Genomic DNA, 19,982 nt, shown 5'->3' on the forward strand with positions numbered 1-19,982 from the left:
GGGGCTGAGGAGGGGATCTGAAGGCTCTGGGAAGAGGATGTAGAAGGGCGCGAAGGAGGCTGAAGGTCCAGATATCTGGGGCCACACCTAGGTCTACATTGACACGACAGTATTTTATTTTGACCAGACCTGGCACACACTCACACACTCACAAACTGGCCCCTCCACCCTCGCCCCAGTCAGAGTCTTCCGGGACCATAGTCAACCTTGGACTAGGAAGGCAAGGGGCCCGGCTGTAATTCCCTCCTGCCCAGAAGGCCTTGGAAATAAGCTTGGGAGACCACAGCGAAGGCCCCTGACCGGGAGGGTGGAAGCGGGGAGGGGCGTAATAAAGTGCAAGGGAGCCTCAGACCATCTGTGAATGCGACTGCCAAGGGCCCCCTCAGCTGGACAGGCGCAGGCTAGCGGGGCCAGGGTCGGGGGAGGATACTCGGGGCTCAACTCCAGACCGCCCTCTACGTGGCTCCTGGGGACCTGGACACCACCATTAGGAAGTCTGAGAAGGCCCCAGTTTGGTTTTGTTTGTAGGAAACCTTTGAAACCACAACTGATGGAGCGATGATGGTTTTTCTACGAGAGCCTGAGGCTTGAGGGGGTCTGAGGGGTCTCTGTTGCAGTTTCAAAATCTCCTCTTACCATGAAGGGGGGCGGTTAAAACTGGCAACTGGTTAGTGCTGTAGCAGAAGGGCCCTAAGAAATAGCTGGGGAAAGTCGGGGCGTTGCTAGAGGAGAGTTTGAAACCGCTGCTCTTTGATAGAAACGCTGGTGAGAATCAATCCCTGGAATGGATTGGGAGGGGGGAGGAGGAATGGGCGGGGCTTCGGCCCCACCCTCTCCTGTGATTGGCAAAAATTCAACTGAGCAAAGAGGAAGGGGGGAAATCGAATTTCCTGGAGAAGGGATTTTGAAACTCACATGAAAGGCCCCTGATTCCAAGGTTTAGGCTGAAATCTCTGAAGATTGGGATGATGGGACTGTCCTCCGGAGTGATTGGGGGGGGGGGGAACGGTCTAGAAACCCCTGGGAAACTGAGGGAGGCTTTGGAGTGTCCCCTGAGAAGGACTAGCCTTGAAACCAACAGTCAAGCCCGTTAGATCTGTTGACTGAGAAGAAAAGGATATGCTAGGGAACCTTATTACTGGGGCTGTGGGAGGCTCATAAACCCACAAAGGCAAAGGGGAAGGGGGTGCTTAGAGACCCAGAAGGCCTTTTGGGGGTCCTGGAAACTGCCAGTCTGCAGCCCTGCAGAAACATCGAAGTGCGATTTGGGGTAACTGGGTGACTTGAAACCACTGGGAATGGAGTCCTGGGGCCCTGGACAGCGTCGGGATGGGGGCATCAGTAGTCCCTCGGAGTTGGGGGCCAGGAGGGTGGGGCAGGACTTCTCCCGGTGGCCCCGTAGGAGGGTGGGGGCCCAGGACCCAGCGCTGGGCCCGGGCCTGGTGGGGCTCCCGGTGCAGCCGGCTCCCCAGAGGCAGCAGCATAGGAGAAGGCAGGGTCATCTGGGCCATCGCTCTCATCACTACTGGCCGCTAGCTGATCATGTTGGACAAGGCCCGACTTCTCTTCGCTCAGCTCCTCGGGCTCCGCCCATGGCTGCTTCTCCCCAGAGGCGAAGATGCCATAGAACAAAACTCCCCCATAGTGCACCAGGGAAGCGATGAGGAACACCGACTGCCACTCCTCCCGGGTCTGCCGCCGGGATGCAGGCAGGGAGGAAGGCACGCAGAGGGAGCCAGAGACAGGAAGGGAGAGAGATATGGAGGAGGCAGGAGGGGAGAGGAAAGAATATGGAGAAAGAGAGACAAAGGACAGACAGGGATGAGGGAGAGGAGAGGGAGGAATATGGGGGAGAGGTGGAGGAGGGGAGAGGGAGGAAAATGGGTGGAGAGAGAAATGGGAGAGAGGAGAGAGGAATATTGGGGGGAGAGACGAGGGAGAGACAGGGATGGAGGAGAGGGAGGAACATGGGGGGAGATGGGGAAGAGGAGAGGGAGGAATATGGGGGAGAGGAGAGGGAGTAATATGGGGGGAGAGAGATGTGGGAGAGGAGAGGGAGGATGGGGGGAAAGATGAGAGAGACAGGGGTGGGGAAGAGGAAAGGAAGATGGGAGAGAGGAGAGGGAAGAATATGGAGGGAGAGATGGGGGAAAGGAGAAGGAGGGAGATGGGGGAGAGACAAGGGAGAGACGAGGATGGGGGGGAGGAGAGGGAGAATATAGGGGGAGAGATGGGGGAGAGGAGAGGGAGGAATATGGGGGGAGAGAGATGTGGGAGAGGAGAGGGAGGATGGGGGGAAAGATGAGAGAGACAGGGGTGGGGAAGAGGAAAGGAAGATGGGAGAGAGGAGAGGGAAGAATATGGAGGGAGAGATGGGGGAAAGGAGAAGGAGGGAGATGGGGGAGAGACAAGGGAGAGACGAGGATGGGGGGGAGGAGAGGGAGAATATAGGGGGAGAGATGGGGGAGAGGAGAGGGAGGAATATGGGGGGAGAGAGATGTGGGAGAGGAGAGGGAGGATGGGGGGAAAGATGAGAGAGACAGGGGTGGGGAAGAGGAAAGGAAGATGGGAGAGAGGAGAGGGAAGAATATGGAGGGAGAGATGGGGGAAAGGAGAAGGAGGGAGATGGGGGAGAGACAAGGGAGAGACGAGGATGGGGGGGAGGAGAGGGAGAATATAGGGGGAGAGATGGGGGAGAGGAGAGGGAGGAATATGGGGGGAGAGGAGAGGGAGGAATATGGGGGAAGGAGAGAGAAACGGGGGAGAGACAGAGATGGGGGAGAGATTTAGAGGAAGATTGTAGGGAAGAGGGAGGAACATGGGGAGAGAGAGAGACAGAGTGATCCAGGAGAGAGGGAAAGATATGGGGGGAAATAAAGAAGGCAAACACAGCAGAGAGAGATGTGGGAAAACAGGAAAAAAACACAGGGAGAAGGAGGGATGTGGGAGGAGACAGAATCGAACCCACTCGGGGTGGAGGGAGAGATGAAGAGGGAGATAGAGACGAGAGAGTTGGAGGGAAGAGAGACAGGGATAGGGAAGAAACACATAGCAACAGAGAGAGACTCGAGAGAAAGGGGAAGAGACAGGTAGAAGGTAGGGAAATGCAGAGAAAGGGGAGAGAGACAGAGAGACCAAAGCAAGAGACCGGGAGAAACAGAGGGTTTCCAAAAACACAGGGAAATAGAGAGAGTGGGAAAAGAAAGAGCCAGTGAGATTCCAAGAGAAATAGTCAGGCAGACTGTCTGAGAACCAAGGAGAAGCAGAGGCAGGTGCAGGTGGGGACTTGGCCCTTACCTTGTGCTTGGTCATGGCCCCCACGATGATGGGACACACCATGCCGCTGAGGGTGCCCACGCCGTTGGAGATGCCCATGAGGATGCTGGCATAGCGTGGGGCGATGTCCAAGTGGTTCACGTTGAAGCCTGGGGGCAGCCAGAGCCTCCTGAGACTCTGTCCAGCTTGAGAAGGGGCCCTCACTACTCCTCTCCCCCAGACCTAGCCCGACCTCAGGCCTCACCAGAGATAGCGAAGCCGCTGAAGCCCACCGCCAAGACCAAGAAGGAGATGGCTACGCCCTTGGAGTGAGAGTAGCCGACGACCAGAAGCAATGTGGCCTCCATGCCGAAGCCTGTGAGGACCCAGGAGTCCTGGCTGCCCCCTCAGAGACCCAGGCGTGCCCGCCCTAGCCCCACCCCCTCGAGGACCCAGGGGTCAGAGGGTCGGGAAGAAGGCCCCTTCTTGCCTCCCCCTGCCCGGGTATCCTGGACCCCAGTCCAAGCCCTTCCACTGCCCCAGACCGCTTCTCACCCCCGCAATTCATCATCTTGCGAACGTTGGTGGTGGACATAATGTGGCGGCTTCTCAGGAAGTCTGCGATCTGGCCCCCGATGGGGACCACTATAGTCATCACGAGGTGCGGGAGCGCGGACACCAGGCCCACCTGTGGAGTGAGGGGTAGGAGGAAGAGGAGAGGGAGGGAGCCCGTTGGGCCTCTTCCCCGCCCTGGGGAACCCCCAGGACCTCCCCCCCCCAGGTGCTCGGCTGGTCCCCTGTCTAGTCTTTCCTTCCTGCACTTGGCATTCCCCTCTCCGTCCCAGAGCTGGATCCCAGGTAAGGTTTCTTCTTCCCCTTCGGCTACTGCTCCGTTGGGGACGGCAGAGGGCGGGGCGGGACGAGGCAGGGCACCCACCTTGCTGATCTCAAACCCGAAGACCTCCTCAAAATAGGCAGGCTGAGAGATCAGCAGCAAGTAGAACGTCCAGCTCCGACAGAAGTTGGCCACGATGATGGCGTAGACTGGCATGGATGTGAAGAAGCGACGCCACGGCGTGCTGAATTTCTGCCGGGCGGAGAAGGGGCATTGAAGGCAGAGTGGACACTGAGGCCGACAGGGCTGTTTACACGGGGGCGCTGCCCCTCCTCCTCCACTCCTGTTCCTCAGGACTCAGGTGTCCTTTCCTCCACCCCCAGCCCTGCTCCCAGCACTCTGGGCCCCTTCCTCCTCCCTCTCTCCGCGTTCCGTCCCTGGGAAGTCAAGAGTCTTCCCACCCTCCTGTCGGGCCCTAGGAAACACCTCCCTCCCCATTCCCCTCAGTCGCAGGCGTCCTCCCTTTTCCCTTCCAAGGCCCTGCCCCGGGTTCCCGAGTCCCTGGGCATCCCAGGCTGACCACGAGCGGATTCATGAGGCGGGCACTCTCGCCGATCGCGTCCTCAATGTACTTGCGCTCTTCCTCTGAGATGCTTGGGTGCTGGGCCGGAGATTCGTAGGACACCAGGAGCCAGAAGAGGTACCAGAAGATCCCGAAGCTTCCTGGGGGCCGAGGGTGAGACGGCCAGGTGAAGCAGGGAGGGCTGAGTCTTGGCTGTCTGTCCGAGCCTCACCCCCAGGCCGTCCCCCCTTCCAAAGCGGCCCCGCGGCTCCCCACTCACCATAGACGTAGAACACAGAGCTCCATCCCGAGTACTGGACTAGGACTCCAGCTAGGGGCATAGCGACCACAGCCCCAGCGTAGGAGCCTGCGGGACAGGGCCGGGGGCTAGGAAGTCAAGCTGGAAGACCAAGGCCAGTCCCACCCCTACGGGGATACCAGGATGCCCTTCCCCCAGAGACCCCGCCCCTTTGGGAATCTGGGCACCGGATCCTGGGACCCTACCAGAAACCCAAATGCCCCCTGCGCCAGTCCAGCCAGGCCCCTCGCCGCCCCCTCCCCGCGCATCCCCTAGTCCTCTCACCGCAAAAGGCCGTGGTTGCCAGACGGCTACGCTCCAGGGGCGGGGCCCACTTACTCCAGATCCCGTGGCAGGCCGGGTACGTGACTCCCTGGGGGGATTGGGCGGCACAAGGGATGGGGTCAGGGATTGGGGTGGGGCTTAGTTTGGAGGGGCGGTGCTAGAAAGAAAGGGCAGAGGACTGGGGAAAGGGACCAAACTGAGAGGGTGGGGCCGAGAAAGACGGATCCTCAGAGAAAGGGGAGGGTTTGGTAGTGGGCGGGGCTTGTAGAAGTGGGAGGGGCTCGCACCTCCACAAGCCCCTGAAGGATTCGCACAAAGATGACGCAGCCGTAATGGACACGGGCAGCGGAGGGGATCAGCATGTTGAGGGTGGACGTGGCTACTATGGCGAAGCCGAAGACCCTGTTCCGAGGAGAGAGTAGCGGGGAGGCTGAGCCAGGCCCCGCCCCCGAGCAGCTCTTAGCCCCACCCCGAGACCTCTGGCCACGCCCCTTCCCTGCTGGCACGCCCAACTCTCTCAGCTCCGCCCGCACCTGTTGGCCGCAAACTTCTGGCAGATGAAGCCCCCGGGAATCTGGGTGACGATGTAGCCCCAGAAGAAGGAACCGTGGATGAGGCCCACGGTCTCAGGGTCCCAGCTGAACTGGGCTTTCTGTACAGGGCACAGAAGAAACCCCCCCCCCCATCAGCAGGGAGCCAATCAGTGATTGTCCCTGGATCCAGCCTCCAAGCAGAGTCGTTTTAGTTTGTTTTATTTTGGTTTTTTTTTGGTTCATCCTCTAGCATTCCACAGCCCCGACCTGTACCCGGCACTGTTCTGGGCGCTGGAGTCTTCGGGTCTCTGTGCAAGTCTCAGTCTCTGTTTCTCTGTCCCTCTCAGCCCCCGAGGCCTCGAGACTCTCTCTACCACTCCATATCTCCCAATCTCTGGCAATCCATTCTTGTACTTTGAGTTAGTTTTCTTTGAATTTCCGAGATACTCCGTGTCTCTGGGTAGCTATGTCTGTGTCTCCTTCCATGAGTTTCTTGTCGTTGAGTACCTGTTTCGTCCACCTGTCCGTCGCTGGGGCCTGATATCTCTGTCTACCTCTTATTCCCCAGATCTCTGCTTCCCAGGGTCTCTGAGCCTCGGAGTCTCTAGGTTTTCATGACCGTGTGCCTCCCCATCCTTGTCCCTCTAGCTGTCTGAGCCTCGGGCTCCCTCTGACTCTCTGATTGTTCCTACCCCGGGTCCCTCGCGCTCTAGGCCTGTCTTAGCTGCAGAAGCCTGAGTGGGGAGGGACAATGGGGAGCCGGGGGCGGGGGAGAGGGGAAGGGTGCTTACCTGCACGGTCACGTGGCCGCCCTTGTGCACCGTGCTGTTGTTCACCATCGACACGATGGCCACGCCCAGGTTGCAGCGTATGCCGAAGCTGATGCAGAAGCCCAGACCGCTCATGACGGCTATGACGTACCGGCGGGGGAGCCCCCAGCACGTGCAGTCCAGCACTGGCCGCGGCCTCCCTGCAGCCCCGCTGGAAGCCACCGGCCGGCCCTCCGCGCTCAACTCTAGCGTCTCAGCGCCCTCCTGCCGTTTCTCCAGGAGCCTGGGCCGTGGAAGGCGAAGCTGCTGTTCAGGACTCTCTTTGGGGGACCCAGGCGTGCTGTCCCCCGGTGCTGAACTCTCCAGGTATTCCCTAATCCCCTCTCCCTCCGGGATCCCGGCGTCCCTCCTCCCGGGATCCAGGTTTCCCTTCCCTCCCACTCCTCCTTGGGACCCAGGTATGTCGTCCCCCAGCCCCTGCCCCCTTGAGATCTCAGCAGTCCTATCCGTCTGGTCAGGCAGGCATCCTGTGCTGGCCAAGTCCCCTGGTGGACCCACACGTTCGTTCCCTCAGCTTCCTCAGAGCCCCTAGAACAGGCCCCGGATACGCGAGGTGGAAGAGGGGGAGGGGTTGGGGAGGCATGGGAGGGGGGAAGGGAACTGGATGCCGGGCCTCCTAGGTCCCAGCGGCCCCCGCGGTAGCACGCACACATTCCCAGAAATGTACTCAGCAGCCCAAGGTGTGAAGGAGGCTGGCGGGAAGGTGTCGCAGGAACAGCTGTTTCTTGGCTGAGGCTGATAAATAAACCTTCCCACCGCTGATCTTTGCTCACAGCTGACCCCTAATCTGAGCAGGTGGGGCCATGGGGACCTCTCCCTACTCCCAGTTGCCCCCGGGCCCCCTGGTGTCTGAGCCCATTCTGGGGGGTTATCATAGAGACAGATGGGGCGCTCTTGTGAACGGGGGCGGACTGTAAGCCTGGGATGACGATTGTATGAGCTGGCCCAAGGACAGAGAAACAGGGATTCAGCGAGACAGAGACACAGAGAGAGGGAGAGACAGTCAAAGGGGGAGAGACAACCAGGGGGGAAGAAAGTCGAGGACAGCCCGCAGAGGGAATGGGCAGAGACTGCAGGTGTGGAGGAGACTGGGGCAAGAGCCAGAGCTAGAGAGACAAGACAGAGAGAGATGGAGCGGGAGGAGGGAAGGAAGCAGAGCCAGGAGAGGAGCTGAGAACAGATGGAGCCCGAGAGAGACGGGGGAGGAAGAGAGAGCTAAAGAGACACAGAGAAAGAGGGAACGGCCAGACGGACTGGGGTGGGGGAGAGAACACCGGTGCGGACCCAGGCCCCCTCCGGGGGAGGGACACGCAGAGGACAGGGGCGCGGACCCAGGTCTCCTCCGGCGGAGGGCTCCACAGAGAAGGGGGCAGAGGCGGAAACGGAGGGGCAGAGCCAGGGACCTACAGATTCTGAGTGGAAGAGACACAGAGTTAAAGCGAGAAAGAAAAGAATAGAAGAGAGACACGAAGAGACAAGGAAAGACAGGAGAGAGCCAAAGAAAGGGGGCAAAGGGAAGAGCAGGTATACTTAGGAAAAGGCAGACTGAGAGATGGGGGTGGGGGTGGGGGGGTAGAGACCAAGAGAAGAAGGGGAAGGATTTCAGAGCAAAGTTGGAGAACAGAGATGTTGATGAATGTGGGGGCCCAGAGACAGCGAGAGGGAGATAGGAAAGGCAGAGAGAAGCGAACAAAGAAAGAAGGGGAGATTGAGAGATGTGCACCCAAAAGGAAATGGCAAAGGACACTGAGGGACACAGGCAGCCTCAGTGTGTGGCCTCCACTAACACCAGGCGACTTTGGATGGCTCCTACTCCTTTCTTGGGCCTCAGTAGGAACAAGAAACAATTCTGTCACTAGGGTTGCCCCATCTCCAGCCTCTCATTGGGCCCCTACCAACTGAGGGATGGGGCAGAGAGGGTCAGGGAATGTCCAAGGTCATCCACCAGGGGCAGGCGGGAACCCAGGCCTCCTAGCTCCCAGCCCAAAGGCTTCAGCCCCGACTTATTGGTGAGTGTCGGGTTCCGGCTGCGGTGGCTCATCGATCGTCCACCGCCGCCGCCGGCGGGGGGGTGGATGTGGGGGGGCTGCGGTTCCTCTCAGCTTCTCTCGGTTTCACATTTCAGCCCCAGCTCGGCCTGAGAGACATCCCTCTCTCTGAGATCTGCTCCTTCTCTGCCTCCCTCGCCCACATTGCCCTTAAGGCTCTCCCCAGGAGAGCCAGGCTAGCCTCTGTTCTCTCTAAGGGTCTCATCCATGGAGGGTGAGGGGGAAAGGTCAGGTGTCTGGGCATCCCTAGTCCCTCCCACCACATCTTCACCACTCAAAGACCAGAGATGGGCAAAAACTGAACCGATGACCCACCACACACATCTAGATAGGGCAGAGGAGAACTCAGAGGGGATAGATGAGCCAGAGATGGAGACGGGCAAGGATGAAGAAGAAGACACAGAGAGGTAAGGGTAGATAGAGACTGAAAAATACTCAGAGACAGAGAACACCCAGATCTGGGAACACTGAGACCCAAAGACCAGAGTCAGGGAGGAAGGGGAGGAAGACGTTGGCGGGAGTATTTCGGAGGTTCCCTTCCCTTGCCCTCCTGGGGCCCTGCAGGGAGGTGGGGGCTGCATCTCTCTCTTCTTCTTCACACTGGAGTATTTTGAGCTGAGTGTGAAAGGAGGCGAGAAGGAAGGAGGGGTAGGGATGTGGGTGTTGGGGGGGAGGTCAAGGTCACAGCAGCTTCCCCATCCCTCTGATCCAGTCTAGAAGAACAGAGGTTAGGTTCCAACGGAACTGGAGGACCAGTTGCTCTAGACAGAGCAGAGGAGTCCCTGGTCAGCTAGTCTCCCCTGGGGGAGGTCCTTCCTTAGACGTATCCTAAGCTCCTAGACTCGCCCCCCCCCAGCTCCCACCGTCTCAGGAACCTAGGCCTCAGGCTGGGGCCTCAGCCCCTTCTGGGCTTAACCCCCCTCAAGGACACATGGATCCTCCCACCCCACCCTCTGCAATCCGCTTTAGCTTTGGATTAAAGGGAGGGGCCGAGGGGGACAGAGACTCACACAGAGACATACCGAGCAGTCTTGCCAGGGAGATAGGTTGAGAGAGAGAGAAAGGAGGAACCCCAAGAGGTGAGAAGAGGCAGGATGTGGGAGAGAAAGAGGCAGGCAGGAAGGCCCTCAGCCCACGAGACAGAGACACAGAGAGATGGGGAAAAGAGAAGGAAGGAGATGAAAGAGACGGAGAGGGAGGAAAAGACCGAGGCAGAGAAAGCCTGAAATGGGAGACAGCAAGTGAAGAGAGAGATGGGGATCGAGATGGAGAAACGAGGACAGAGAGGGAGAAATGTCCAGACAGAGACGGAGACAGTGCGAGAAACGCAAAGGCAAGAGACCCTGTGAGCGCGCTGTCCAGGGGGCCCGGGCGGTCCTACCACCGAGCGCTCACTCACCGGTGGAGGCGGCCCAGGGCGCGGCCCGCCAGCTTCCGAAACTCGTCTTGCCGGAACTCCATGGCTCCGGCTGCCCCGGCTAAGCCCAGCCCGGCCCGGCCCGGCGCGGCCCAGCCCCGGCCTACGCTGCCCCCGCCCGGCTCCTGCTCGGGCTCCGGCTCCGGCTCGGCTGCCGGGGGATGTGGACGCCCCTGCCCGAACCCCAGCGGCAGGGAGGGAGGGAGGCGGGGCTGCCCAAGACTCCTCCCCCGCCCGCCCGCGCTGCCACCAGTCCCAGAGTGAGCGGAGGCTGGGCCCCGCCCTATAAGGGACCCCGGAGTTGGAAGCTGCATCGAAAGACGCTCCTAGTCTGAGGTGTACAGCCCCTGAGGGACCCTAATCCAATTCCTTGGCGCCCCGTCCACTGAGTATCCATGGCCCCTACCTTCTGAGTCAGGGCTCCCTCCTCCATTTGAGACCCCTCCTTCCGGACTCTTGTAGAAGTCCCCCGCTCCACCCTCTGAGAGACCCGGGCGTCCGAAACACAAACTCGTCCCCCACGATGGGCCCCAAGATTCTGAGAAGCAGTCCCAGGCGTTTGAGGGCCCCTTGGCTGCTAAGGCACTTCTGTCCAATTCCTAGACCAAGCCCTCTGAGGGAATAGATATCCAGTCCGAGAGACCCCAAGTTCTGAGACTTCGCTGCTAGTCCTCTGAAGGACCTTGGGAGATTGAGACCAGGCTGAGGTAGCCAGAACTAGTGAGTGCCCCGCCTGAGAAACCCCCACCCTTCGAGGGACTCGCAGCGTCTACGACCCTAACTTCCCCTTAGAAGGTGCCCCTGCACCTGAGATCCGAATCCTTCCTTTGAATGGATTTCTCAGTCTGACTCCCTTCCAGAAGCATTCCCTGGGGTCTGAGACCCCCCTTCTAGAAGTATCTCCCAGAGTGTGAGGTGTGGTCTCAGGCTTTTGAAGGATCCCCGACCCAGGAAAGATCGAAGTCCAAACCTTACACCCAATCCTCGAAGCGAGTCCAGAGTCCGTGCCCTTCTTGAAGGAGGCAGTCTTCTGAAGAACCTGGGCACCTGAGATCCTGTCCCCGCCCACCAAGGAATCCTGGCCGGACCATTCTCTCTGCGAGACCCCGGATCAACCCGCCCAATGGGTTGAGCGACCCCTTTCTCTCTCACTTAAGGTCGCCAGGAGCCTGGTCGACCCTGCTACATGTGGGATTACATGGGCTTCCGCTCTGCCTCTTGACAGACCTGGGGGTCTGGATTCCGGCCGTCCACCGCACTTAGTGACCACAGAGTCAGAGTCCTAAACCTAATCCTTCAAGGGATCCCGAAATCTGGCTCCGACACCCACAGGGACTTTAGCAAACCTCCTCAAATCCCCGCCCCTCCCTGGCCCCGCCCCTAATTAAGGCACCGCCTCTGCACTATATATACACACCTTAAGACCTCCCTGGGGGAAGGCCGGACGCCTGAGTTCCGCCCCTACCCTTAACCCTCCCCTCCAGTCACCTCCTAGCCAAGCAGCCTAATGCACTTGGGGATTAAATATTTATGAGTTCGTCTGTAGCTCTCGCCTCAGGATGGAGATGGGGAACGCGACACGTGTGGGGTGCACTCTCTAAGTCAGATCCAAACCTTCCAGAAGCATGCTCTCAGACCTCGCTCCCTTCCCAAGTCCTCTGGCTCCCCAGGGACTCACTTGTCTTTGTGTCTCTGTGCCTACTTTGCCTCTCCGAGCTTCCTGTTGTCTCTCAGCATGGACCCCGATCTCTAAAGGATCTGTCTCTTGTCTCTTCTCGATTTTTTTCTTTCTTTCTATAACTGTCTCTGTCCGGTCTGTCTATCTCCTTTCAGTCTCTCGGCCATTTCTGTCTCTTTCCATCTCTCTCTTCCATATGTTTAAAGGTAACTTAGGTGTCTCAATGGGTAGAACCCTAAACTCAGGAGGACCTGAGTTCAAATGCTACGTCAGACACTTAAGCTGTGCGACCGTGGGCAAATCACAACCCCTGTCTTCCTCAGTTGCCTCAACTGTAGAAAGAACACAATGATAACACCTGCTTCCCAGGGTTGTTGGGAAATCACATAAGATAATTTAGCACGGTGCCTGGCACATAGTAGGCGCTTAATAAAGTCTTGCTCGCTTCCTTCCTGTCTTCGCCAACATATCTACCTATGTTTCTCTGCTCAGGCAGTCCTCAGACTGTGTCCCCGGAGCCGGCACTGGCATAATCCCGGGCAGAGAAGAAGGGGACCCAAACGCCACCTGGCGCTTAGGTCCGAGGGCTAAGGAGGCAGGAGACCTCCTAGGTTTCTAAAAGGAAAGGATTGAAGGGAGTCCCTTAAGCGAAGAGTTTGCAGGAGGATGCCCCCGAGGTTAAGGACCAGAATAGGATACTTCGGGCTGCGGGAGAGAACTCCTGAGTCCTAGAGGGACAAGGACAGGGATGAGGAGAAGCCTGGACCAGGCGGGCTCCAGGCCAGGTGCTTGTGCGGAAAGGAGGGTTGGGCGCAGCAGATGGCTAAGGGGAGGAGGGGAGAGGGAAGCTGACCGCAGCCACCATCATTCCCTACTCCAGCTTATGCCTTTGCCATGGAGACGAGGAAAGGGAAAGGAACCTAGGCTCCAGAGCTCCGCCCCATAGCCTCCCTTTCGGCGCCGACTCAGGCGTGGCCAGCAGCCTCTTACCCCCACCAACCTGTGGCGGGCACCTCCCGGGAGCACTGGAGCGGACTACAGCTCCCAGCAGCCCCCGAGACCGAGGAAAGGGTTCCCTCCGCAAAAGTGGCCCGGGGCGCTCCTGGGAGTTGCAGTCCCAGACATTGCCGAATGCCGAGGAAACACCGTCTGATCCCGGCTTGCGCGTGTGTCTCGCGGCACGGCTGCACCCCCAACCTTCCCTGGGAGTCAAGAATCCCTCCAATCATCCACTCTGCCAGGGCCGGTGGCGGGGTGGGGGGGGGGGGAGTTAACGGAGGGAGGAGGAAAATGGCTGAGCATCCTCAAGGGCTGGGGCAGTGTCTGGGACAGCCGTTGAGACACCCTTCCCAGATCCTGCTCCCCACAAGCTGCCTCGTACAATTGCCTGGTTTTACTTGAGAGGAAATCGAGGCCCAGGGACGGAAAGTGACTTGTTTCAGGTTACCCAACTGCCTCTATCTTTGATGCAAACCCAGGACTCTGACCCCAAATCCATTGCCTTCTGCACCGCCATGGTCTCGGGTCCCTGTGTCTTCGGTCGTAGGCACTACGGTTTTAAGGACATTAGTAAACTGGAGTGTCCCAAAAATAGGCGATCAGAATGGTGGAGGGCCTTGAGCTCGATCAGGTCATGAGGATTAGTTGACTGAAATATAGATGTTTAGCCTGGAGAAAGGAAGGGGGGGCACCATATACTTGGTGGAGGTTCCTGTGGAAGAGATTAGATTGTTGTGTTGACTCCAAAGGCTTAGTGGGGCTGGGGAAGGGAAGGAAAAGAGAATGTATAAGCAGGGTGTATGAGGAAAGTTCCTGGTGAGAGCTGCCCGCAAGTGCAATGTACTGATGCAGGAGCCACCTGGGGTAGGGCAGTCCCATCTCCCTCCATGAAGGCCTTCCACCGGGTATGGTGGAGAGGAAGTCCTGGTTCTACTAATGTGCTTAATGAACGACCTAGAGAACCTCTGTCTGGGGTCTCTTCCAAGTGGGTGCTCCTGTGAGGCCAGCCCCCACCCCTCAACCCCAACCCCAACTGGTTGATTCAGAGTTTCAATTTTAAGTGGGCCATTTATCATGGACATATGGTCACAGGTCTTCCCTCCCCCAAAACCTAGGGGATAAAGCAAATGAAGGAATATCAGAGGGATGGGTCCTGGGACCAGCTCCCCAAACTAGAAAGCTGAGAACAGGAGATCCAGTCTCTGGGGAACTCATGGGTCTTCTCCCAACCCTGGCCCCAACGCCAACCTGCCTCTGACCCAGCTCTTCATTCCCAGCTGGACTCCCTTGGAGGTTTGGGTTTTGAGGAAAAGGGGAAGAGTGATTAGAGATGGAGACCCCAGAGCCTGATGAAATAAAAAAAAGAATTGAGATGAAGAAAATTCAACCACTGCTCAACAAATCTTTATTAAATGCTTACTGTGTGAGTCATCGGGGATAAAGACAAGGGTAACCAAACAGTCCCTGACCTCCTGGAGCTCACAGTCTCCCAATCGACCCCCCCCAATAAGACCTCAAGAAGGCTCTGCACACATATATGCCACTCGCCTACAGGCAGGGAAGGGGAAGAGAAGGCTGAACAAGGCCTGGGCCTGGGCTTTCTCCTAGGGTTCTAGGCCGAGGCCGACTTTGACAGAGCTATGGATTGGGTGGGAGGAGCGGGGCTCCACTAGGGGCCAGGGCCCCACCCTGAGGGGAAGATCGGGCTGCAGCAGGTGGAGAGGAGGACTTCGGAGGCTCTGGGGAAATGGTCATGGCTTGGAGACGGGCCCAAGCTCGGGCCCGAGAGGCTGGGCACAGGCAAGGGCTCAGCTGGGCCTCGGCCTGGGTGATACGACGAGCAAAGCGGCTCCGATCGCGTGCCAGCTGCTCCCATGGACCCCGACGGGCGGCATGGGCTGGACCTGCCCATACTGCCAGGAGGTGAAGCTCCACAGTGCTGGAGAATCGGACCTGGAAGGAGGCAGACAGTGAGGATGGCATGACCAGATACAGTGGGCTCCTGACACCCCTTCCTGCCGCCTTCCCCTCCCGCCCCCTCCAGCTGAGCTAGTTTTGCAAAGTACTCATCCCCCAGCCTGATCCTCAGTCCTCTTTCACATAGAAGGAAACAGTGGCCTTTGGAGAATCACAAAAGAAATAAGTGAAGGGGGGAGGGGAAAGGAACCAGCATTTATTAGGAACCTACTATGTACCAAGCATTAGCCTAAGCCCCTTTACAAATATTTAGTAAATAAAGCAGCCTCAGACCCAGGTCTCTGAATCATGCCTGCATCCATCTTCTGCTAAGCTCATATTATATGGACAGCCTGAAAGGCCTAGGGCAGACATCACTGGCCCCAGAATCAGGACCTGGGTTCAGATCCTACTAGTTGTGTGGCCGCAGGGGAAAGTCCTTAACCTTCCTGGGCCTTAATGACTCCTCTGAGCTGGACTGAACCAAATCTATAAGGCTGCAGCTAGCTCTGACTACTATCCACCCAGCCTTCCCTCTGAAAGAAGGGCCAACATCCAGTCCTCTCCTCACCTTCCTGCCCGGTGGGGGCTCGGGCTCTGGCTCCACAGGTGTCCATCGAGGGCGAAGGCGTCTCTTCAGCCTCTGGGGCAGCTGGGGAGAGGGCCAGGGGGGTGGCTGCTCAGCCCCAGGAACAAAGATGGAAACACGGAAGAGCTGCAGCCCTAGGCCCACCCTGCACACAGCTTCTCCTTGGGCATCTTCCTCCTCCTCATTCTCTTTTTCAGGCTGGTAGGCCCAGGCCCTGAGCAGGGGGCTGGAGAGCACAGGGGGAGGCTGGCTGACTGCTCCCCCCTCCTCATCAGACGCATCTTCCTCATCTTCATCTCCTTCATCATCAGACACTTCTTCCTCCTCCTCATCTTCCTCCTCTCCAGGTCTGTAGGCCCAGGCCCTGAGCAGGGGGCTGGTGAGCACAGGGGGAGGCTGGCTGACTGCTCCCCCCTCCTCATCAGACGCATCTTCCTCATCTTCATCTCCTTCATCATCAGACACTTCTTCCTCCTCCTCATCTTCCTCCTCTCCAGGTCTGTAGGCCCAGGCCCTGAGCAGGGGGCTGGTGAGCACAGGGGGAGGCTGGCTGACTGCTCCCCCCTCCTCATCAGATGCATCTTCCTCATCTTCATCTCCTTCATCATCAGACACTTCTTCCTCCTCCTCATCTTCCTCCTCTCCAGGTCTGTAGGCCCAGGCCCTGAGCAGGGGGCTGGTGAGCACAGGGGGAGGCTGGCTGCCTGCTCCTCCTTCACCATCACCTTCTTCAGCTCCCCCCATTCCCCTCTCCTCTGCCTCTTCTCTGAGCTGCCAGGCCAAAGAGCAGAGTCCCTGAAGGCCTACATCCACAAGGGAAGGGGGGCTCTGCTCGGCTGATCCTGGGGCCTCTGGCATCATCTCACCTCCCACCTCTTTCTCTCCTTCATTCTCATTCACCTTGTTCTCTCCAGGCTCGTGGCTCCTTTGTCCCATGCGGAGGCCATTAGCTGCTCCCTCCTCCCCCTGTCCATCATCTTGTTGGGCCAGGCCTGCAGGCCTACTACCAGGCTTCTCTCTCCTGGCTGCTCCATCATGGACCTTCTGTTCTCCAGACCTAAGGTGGGCTGGGCCTTCAGTGGCTCCTTCATCATCTTCTTTCCTCTCTTGCCCAGCCCAGGGCACGAGGCTAGAGCTGGCCTGAGCTCTTCTGACTTCAGGCCTAGGTCCTGGAGCCTGGACAAAGGGGCCCTCCTCCTCCTCAGCTTTAGCTTCAGGGTTCACAAGCTTTGCTTCTCTTCCAGGCTTGGGCTGGAATCCCACCCTCCACAGCTGGGACCAGGCCCAGGCCAGGAGAAACTTAAGGCTAGAAAACAGGGTGCTCCTGAGGGAGCCCCCCAGGGGGTTGCCAGTGGTGTGTTCCAGGTCAGGGCTGGGCTACAAGAGAAGCAAACAAGCAGGTTAAATTGGACTTCTTTTGGCATGAGTCATAGGACAGAAACAGGAAGCATTTGGGAAACCCAGATTTCCAACCCAGATTATTCTCCCTTGGGGACCCAACTGGTCCCTTTCCTGGGCCTTGTCCCATTCTTGGTGGCCCTAAGCACTTTTACTCAGTCACCCTTCACCTAGTCTGGGGTTTTTTAAGACTAGCCTTAACCCCAAATCACTCCAGTTCTCCTTGGCCCTTTGTAAGACACCTTGGGGTTTACAGGCTACACTTACTTCAGGACCATGCCTTTAACCTAAATCACTCTGGCTTCTCACTGACTGGACAATAGTAGGTCCCAGGTCTGTTTGGACCCTGATTGACTCAGAGTGAATGTAAATAGGGATTGTTTTTGTTTTGGCAGAAACCCCCGAGGATCTTCCCTTCCCAGTTTGATTTATTTTTTGACTAGGTTAAAGAGGCCATTCTTTGCCTAATTTTTTTTTTTTTTACCTAGCCTTCATCATTGAATGGGTGTTGCCTCAGTCAAACTGAGACTTGTAAAAGACCTTACTTTTAAAAGGCTAAGATCTCCCACTGCATCCTTGGCCATCTCCAGGGGCCCTGATCTGAACCCAGGGGGCTCCAGAGGACAGCGGGAGCTGGTGACTTTGCACAGCCATCTCATTTAAATCCAATTCACTTGCAAGTCATGGCATCACCTCCCTGAGGCCACAAACCACAACCACCTCACCTAGGCCTGTGTGCTTTGCCCCTGAGAGCCTCAAACACCACTTGTAGGCAGGTAGATGGTGACTCAGTGGCTGCAGCACTGGGCCTGGAGTCAGGAAGAACCGAGTTCAAATGTGACCTCAGAGAGCTTACTGGCTGTGAGACCTTGGACAAGTCATACAACCTCTATTTGCTGTAAAATAGGGATTATATAGCACTTACTTCTCAGAATTGTGATCATATCTGGAAAGCCCTTAGCACAGTACCTGGCACCCAGCAGACATTAATACTTAGTCCCTTTCTTTCCTTCCTTCCCTCCCTCCCTCCCGGCTGGGAGTTCTCCTTGCCAACCTTGAGGATCCAAGGGCCCCCTGGACCCTTCCGGTCCTCATCTTCTCAGAGATCCTGGAGTACCCCCCTCTGCCTCTCCGTTCTGAGATTCCCAGTTCCCTGTCCCCTAACGCTGAAGTGTGTCCCAGTGCCCCCTCCCTGTCCAGTCCTGCCTCCTCAGAGGTCCCAGCCCCACTTCCTGTACTGTCCGGTCGCCTCTGCAGTCTCTCCCTGTCCCGTCCCCTCGGGGATCTCAGCGCCCCCTCCCTGTCCCGTCCCCTCGGGGATCTCAGCGCCCCCTCCCTGTCCCGTCCCCTCGGGGATCCCAGCGCCGCATCCTTGTCCCATCCCCTCGGGGTGCCGGCGCCGCGTCCTTGTCCCGTCCCCTCGGGGATCTCAGCGTCCCCTCCCTGTCCCGTCCTCTTGGGGGCCAAGCGCCCCTTCCCTGTCCGGTCTTCCCCTCGACACTCACCGGGTCAGGGCTGTGCGTCATCCTGGGGGCAGGGAGGGCGTCCACGGGCATGGTGATGTCCACGGAGGGTCCAGGCTAGGGCTCATGTTGTCCGGGGACCCCGAAGGCTCGGCGTCTGCGTTCGATGTCCGGCCCCGGCTCTGCTCTATCTCGGCGATCTTCTGTCTCAGGTCAGGTTAGTTCTGAGATAAACACTGCTAGTCAGGTCCTTATATACGACGCGCTGACGTCACGGAGCGGAATTTACCAACGTGAGAGAAGGGGGGCGAGCGGGGGAAAGCGAAGAACGCAAAGAACGCGATGACGTCACTCCCTCCAGAGCGCTGTTTCCATACATTGAGTCAGCGTGGATCGCCAAGGAAGGAGAGATTCGGACGCTGACGTCATGCGAGGGCGGGGCGATCAGGGAGCTCGGTGACGTCATGGTCTCGTGCTTGCGGGATCCGCGCCCAGGAGGTGATTCAGGGGCCTGGAACCTCCGAGACCAGTCCGGAGCAGCCCTGCCGAGCCCTGCCCTTCCTCTGGATCGCGTCTCTATCGCCCAGCCCCGTGTCACCCTCGTGGGTGGTGAGCCTGCCGTCCATGCCAGTGTCCCAGTCACTGACAGCAACGGAAGGGCACCGGGCTTAGTGCAGAGCCCTGGGGCCCTCCCCCGGAGACCAATTCCCGCGCTGGGGCCTGAGCACCGGGGTTTCTCCGAGCTGTGCCATGTGCCTCCTCTGTGACCCCTCTGAGCCTCAGTTTCTTCTGTAAAACGAAGGGATGGGGGTGAGGGCCTTTCCAGCCAAACTCCTAATCCCTCTGATCCCATTAATGTCGCAGCACAGCGCACAACCTTCTGGCTGGACCTGTATAACCTCCTCACCCAGTCGGTCGGTCAGATAGTCAGTCTACAATCTCGGAGCACAGTCCAGGACAGCTTTCTGGTCCAGCCTTCTCCTGCACCCCCGCCCCCAGCCCCCTGCCCGGGTCAGCCGGGCTGCATGCTTCCTGTCAGCCAGATCGGAGTCTGAGCTCCCAGTCCCTTTACTCTCGGGGACTCAGGAGGCTTGTCCGGAGTCCCTTGAGTCCCATCCCAACAGCCGTGGGGGCCGCGGATCCTTAGGGTCAGGTTAGGGGGAGGGGCTGGGCCAGAGGGAGGGAAGAGCGTGGGTGGAGGAGTTGAGGAACAAGGGAGGGACACAGACCAACTGGAGAGAAAGGGAGAGGTCCGGTCAGAGAGAGGGAGACAGGAAGGTATGCGGAGGCTGACCGGGAAATCCAAGGTTAGAGAGAGAAAGCCTGCTGGACAGCAACATTGAAATGAGGGGACTGAGAGAGAAAAAGGCATAAAGAGAGAGAGGAGGAATAGAAGGGGGGAAAGAGAGAGGGAAAGAGAGAGAAAGAGAGAGAAGGGAGGGAGAGAGAGAGAAGGGAGGGAGAAAGAGACAAAGAGAAAGGAAGGAGGGAGGGAGAAAGAGAGGGGGGAGGGAGAGAGAGACAGCGAGAAAGAGAAAGAGGAAGAGATGGACAAGGAGGAGAGAGGGAGGAGATAGGTAGATGGGGAATAGAGAAACAAGGAAAGAAAAGGGCAGCAAATGAGAAAGAAAAACAGGAAGAGACAGAGAGAGGTAGAGACAAATGCCGAGAGGCAGACAGGGAGTGATAGAAACAGATAGACGGAAAGAAAGTCAAGGAGATAGTGAGAGCCAAATAAAAGAAAAGAAGAGACAAGAGACAAGAGACTGAGAAGGGGTAAGAAAGGGAGTAGAGAGTGAGAGGGCTTAGAAACTGAAGGGAGACACAGCTGGGCCT

The 19,982-nt window shown here is 58.1% G+C and overlaps 2 protein-coding genes across 2 annotated transcripts; both read right to left on the minus strand.

The window, feature by feature from the left end:
* Positions 1-92: 92 nt before the first annotated feature.
* On the minus strand, positions 93-6,675 carry SLC17A7 (solute carrier family 17 member 7). Its single transcript, XM_036742570.1, has 11 exons — positions 6,560-6,675; positions 5,769-5,887; positions 5,523-5,637; positions 5,236-5,323; positions 4,933-5,019; positions 4,671-4,813; positions 4,193-4,342; positions 3,811-3,943; positions 3,521-3,631; positions 3,298-3,425; positions 93-1,692 (listed from the first exon to the last, which is right to left on the minus strand). Exons 1-11 carry the CDS (start codon positions 6,671-6,673, stop codon positions 1,339-1,341), a joined length of 1,542 nt encoding a protein of 513 aa, XP_036598465.1. The 5' UTR covers positions 6,674-6,675; the 3' UTR covers positions 93-1,338.
* A 7,450-nt stretch (positions 6,676-14,125) lies between these two features.
* PPP1R15A (protein phosphatase 1 regulatory subunit 15A) lies at positions 14,126-18,369 on the minus strand. The gene is made up of 3 exons (XM_036746615.1): positions 18,189-18,369; positions 15,268-16,662; positions 14,126-14,693 (listed from the first exon to the last, which is right to left on the minus strand). The coding sequence occupies exons 1-3, from the start codon at positions 18,237-18,239 to the stop codon at positions 14,379-14,381; spliced, it is 1,761 nt and encodes a 586-aa protein (XP_036602510.1). The 5' UTR covers positions 18,240-18,369; the 3' UTR covers positions 14,126-14,378.
* Between the last annotated feature and the right edge of the window lie 1,613 nt (positions 18,370-19,982).

This window comes from Trichosurus vulpecula, chromosome 2 (assembly GCF_011100635.1).
Source record: "Trichosurus vulpecula isolate mTriVul1 chromosome 2, mTriVul1.pri, whole genome shotgun sequence".
Lineage (NCBI taxonomy): Eukaryota > Metazoa > Chordata > Mammalia > Diprotodontia > Phalangeridae > Trichosurus > Trichosurus vulpecula.